We start from the raw sequence: 4433 nt of genomic DNA, 5'->3' as shown, positions 1-4433 counted from the left end.
ACTTTGTTGATATTTCATCATACCCGCTAGATGTTTTTGATTTTAATGATTTATTGTGGATATTATCACTAAAATAAAAAACATTTAGTGAAGTTGTGGCCTTCCGAGATGCGGTACGGTCCGTTCGGAGAACTGTCACACAAGTTGGACGTGCTGTGTCAACTGTGCAACGATGCTTGTATCAGTGGACACCTGAACATTCTCACACCCGTTGACGAGGTTCTGGATGTCCACGTAACACAGATACAAACAAGGATCGTCGTATTCTAAGGGCAGCAGTGACAGGTTGTACAGCTACCGCAGCACATGTAGGAGGGTTTGTGAGACCAGACGTGTCAACAAGAACTGTTGTGGACAGGTTGTGAGGAGCAGGACTCCGGGCAAGCACACTTCCAAGCAGTCTTCCGCTCACGCCACGGCATCAGAGGACAGCTGGGGAGGTGGAGTGGTGTGTGCCGTGGTCTTCGGCGATGGAAGCAGATCCCGCCTGCATGCAAGTGGTGCTCGTTTGCGCGTGACACGTGGACGTGTTAAGCACTGTCTCTTAGAGTGCGTTAGTCCAACACACGCTCGCCCCGGCCCCCGCCTTACAGTCTGGGGTGCGATAAGCTACAACTCTCGTTCACTTTTGGTGTTTCGCCTTGGGGGATGGTAACCACCTCTAGTTACGTGCATAATGTTGTTGACCTGTTCTTTTGCTGTTCTTGCAACTGGAGTGTGATGTGTTATTCCAAGAGGATAAAGCTCACCCACAAACTGCCTCTGAAACTCAACATGCCGTGTAAGAAGTGCAGCAATTTCCCTGGCCAGTAGAATCTCCGGACTCGTCTCCAATCGAGCAACTGTGGGATATGACGGGACGAGAAGCGACTCATCAACCAACAACTCAACTACGTGAACAGGCATGGAACAACTTATCACAGGACAGTACTTGCCATCTGTATGATCGACCGGATGTCAGAGCAAGCACTGCATTGCTGCCCGCGGACGTTACACTACGTACTAATATGGGTGTTTCAGCATCAGTCGATGCTGTTCAAAAATGGTTCAAGTGCTGTGAGTACTATGGGACCTAACATCGGACGTCATCAGTCCCCTAGAACTTAGAACTACTTAAACCTAACTAACCTAAGGACATCACACACATCCATGCCCGAGGCAGGATTCGAACCAGTGACCGTAGCAGTCGCGCGGTTCCAGACTGTAGCGCCTAGAACCGCTCGGCCACCACGGCCGGCATCAATCGATGCCTGGTACCTCAGAACTGCTTGTGCTATCGATCTGTAAATGTACTCCATATACACAAATGTAACAGTAAACTTTGAGAGAAATGGAAACCGCTAAAAGGTTGCACTATTTTTTTTTTTTTTCTGGCAGTGCAGAATGCACTTGGCGTTACTCCTGATTATTTGCTTACCTTGGCATGTAGCATTATCTGTCCCAATTTCACGTTTGTTGCTTGCCGTCTTCATAGTTCTGCAACTTAAACAGTGAGCAGTGTATTGATTTGACGTTTGTGCAATAATTTGAGTGATGAGAACATATTACGATGTTCTGTATTAAAAGAATTTCGAAAGACCGAATTCCGACATGTCAGGCACACCGTGTGTACAATGTTCCAGATGTCGTGGGGCAGACCTGTGACAACAGAGGAGGCCTTCCGTGTGCTGACCGTGGAGCGACAGTTCCTGCTGGAGGCGGCAGACCTGCTGGGGCGATGGCGGCGCTCCGGAGCCGACTACACGCAGCTGGCGGAGGAGATGAGGCGTCTGCAGGCGCGGCATGAGCAGCTGTTGGCCACCGCAGCGGCGGGGCTCAGCGAACACAGTGGAATCACCACTGACGTTACAGGGGCCCTGCGAGTAGATCCTATTCCTCAGAAATTCGATCATCCAGCAAGCAAGGAGGGAGAAGCCCAGCCTCTGCCCAGCGGGGGCGTGCCTGGTGGGACAAACGACGCCTCGGACCCGACGGTGGAGGCCGGGCCCACGGCGGAGGTGTTGGACCTGCTGCGGGCGGAGGCGCCTTCTGCCGAAGACCTGCACCAACTGGCGGGGGAGTTCAAGCGCATCTGGGCGAGTCACAAACTGCGCTTCGACCAATTGGACATCGACAATGATGTTTCCGGTGAACAATGATCGAAAGTAGTGAGTCAAAAAACTTTTGTGTCTGTCTGACGTCGTTGTACTGGACACTGTCAGTCAACAAGTGCGTCACTGCTCTCTCATTCACTGATTTAAAACAGATATAACTACCAATAAAAATTTTCGTATCCCTATTGGGGTTTGGTATACATACCATGCTGCTAAGACACAATTAGATAAATGTTGTTTCTGAAGATTAAATACATACAAACGTCATACTAACTGATAACAGATCATAGTAACATGTGATAGTAAATTATAACAGATACAACGTTACCTAGAGGTAGTCATGGAGCTTGAATTATCACGGAGAAAATAGAAAAATAACTAATTTTGTTTTTGTTTGTAGGAACTTATTTGCAGTACACTATTGGTCGAAAGTATCCAGACATCCTATTAGCGGATGTCAATGTGTGGGTTGCCGACGCTTCGCCTTTATGACAGCACGAATTCTGGTGGTGACCGCTACAAAGAGATGTCAGAATTTCTGTGGAGGAACGGCAACCCCTTCATTCTCAAGAGACTATAACCGTCGTCGACTTGTTCCTTTTTGAAGCAATAAATCGCGTGTAATAGAACCTCACGTTTTCGTAATAGTGTTTGATTTTACTGTTTGGTAATGACGTGTCTAACTAATATATTTCACTTCCTTTGACTTAATATTGCGTTTAAATGCCTTGTCTAACCGAATTTTACCATACGAGGTGTACAGAAGTGACTAACTGTCTGTTAAACTGAAGAGATGCCATTACTACGGCCGTTTTCGCAGCTTCCGTACATGATCTTGGCTGAGCGGCGTAATGTAAAATTCTGTGTTTCCCACAAACTATTTACACTAATGTATCTGCCCCGTTTCACTCAGATGAGTACAGACGTTTAGTCCACAGGTATTAACTTAACATAGACTACATTTCGACCGTATTTCTACTCAAACTGCAGTCATTAATCTTAAAATAAATCAGCTATAAACTTCCAAAGCGTAAGTTGGGTGTCGAGTCTGATCGTAATTTGTAAGACCGTTCAACGGACAACAACATTGCAGTTAGAAGCCTGGCTGCGATCTAGCATTAACTTACCATACGGCAATAACTCAGCAATAAACGTTATTGTGACGAAATCTGTTGCCAGCTCTGAAAGAATAACAGTTTATTTAATTTCTCTGAACCTCATTTTGAAATTCAAAAATCAAATATTTTATTTACTGTGTTTACTTGAAAACAAGATAAATTGAAGACGCACAGTTAATATGTAGCTCTGTGGCCATAATTTCTGAAAACTTTAAAAATGATTAATTATGGAAAATAATTATTAAGAAACTGCACGTTAAAGCTCAAGCAGATTTACCAATTTCAAGGAAAAGGCTACAATATTCATTAGCACAGTAGATAACATCTTCTTGACCTTTAGAATAATTAATAATCTTTTATTACTCTGAATATGGTGTAATAATCAGATAGTATCTGAAATACACTCCTGGAAATTGAAATAAGAACACCGTGAATTCATTGTCCCAGGAAGGGGAAACTTTATTGACACATTCCTGGGGTCAGATACATCACATGATCACACTGACAGAACCACAGGCACATAGACACAGGCAACAGAGCATGCACAATGTCGGCACTAGTACAGTGTATATCCACCTTTCGCAGCAATGCAGCCTGCTATTCTCCCATGGAGACGATCGTAGAGATGCTGGATGTAGTCCTGTGGAACGGCTTGCCATGCCATTTCCACCTGGCGCCTCAGTTGGACCAGCGTTCTTGCTGGACGTGCAGACCGCGTGAGACGACGCTTCATCCAGTCCCAAACATGCTCAATGGGGGACAGATCTTGCTGGCCAGGGTACTTGACTTACACCTTCTAGAGCACGTTGGGTAGCACGGGATACATGCGGACGTGCATTGTCCTGTTGGAACAGCAAGTTCCCTTGCCGGTCTAGGAATGGTAGAACGATGGGTTCGATGACGGTTTGGATGTACCGTGCACTATTCAGTGTCCCCTCGACGATCACCAGAGGTGTACGGCCATTGTAGGAGATCGCTCCCCACACCATGATGCCGGGTGTTGGCCCTGTGTGCCTCGGTCGTATGCAGTCCTGATTGTGGCGCTCACATGCATGGCGCCAAACACGCATACGACCATCATTGGCACCAAGACAAAAGCGACTCTCATCGCTGAAGACGACACGTCTCTATTCATCTCTCCATTCACGCCTGTCGCGACACCACTGGAGGCGGGCTGCACGATGTTGGGGCGTGAGCGGAAGACGGCCTAACGGTGTGCGGG

General features: G+C 46.7%; 1 protein-coding gene across 1 annotated transcript; it reads left to right on the top strand.

Annotated features, from left to right (window-relative positions):
* The first annotated feature begins 1555 nt into the window (after nucleotides 1–1555).
* Nucleotides 1556–2708, top strand: LOC126285367 (uncharacterized). The gene is made up of 2 exons (XM_049984691.1): nucleotides 1556–2147; nucleotides 2494–2708. The coding sequence occupies exon 1, from the start codon at nucleotides 1614–1616 to the stop codon at nucleotides 2136–2138; it is 525 nt and encodes a 174-aa protein (XP_049840648.1). The 5' UTR covers nucleotides 1556–1613; the 3' UTR covers nucleotides 2139–2147; nucleotides 2494–2708.
* Nucleotides 2709–4433: the final 1725 nt, after the last annotated feature.

This window comes from Schistocerca gregaria, chromosome 8, assembly GCF_023897955.1.
Source record: "Schistocerca gregaria isolate iqSchGreg1 chromosome 8, iqSchGreg1.2, whole genome shotgun sequence".
NCBI classification, from domain to species: Eukaryota; Metazoa; Arthropoda; class Insecta; order Orthoptera; family Acrididae; genus Schistocerca; species Schistocerca gregaria.
This window is presented reverse-complemented; position numbering and strand designations above follow the sequence as displayed.

Coding starts and splice junctions, on each gene's coding strand:
- LOC126285367 (XM_049984691.1), top strand. CDS start 1,614: ATGTTCCAGATGTCGTGGGGCAGACCTGTGACAACAGAGGAGGCCTTC.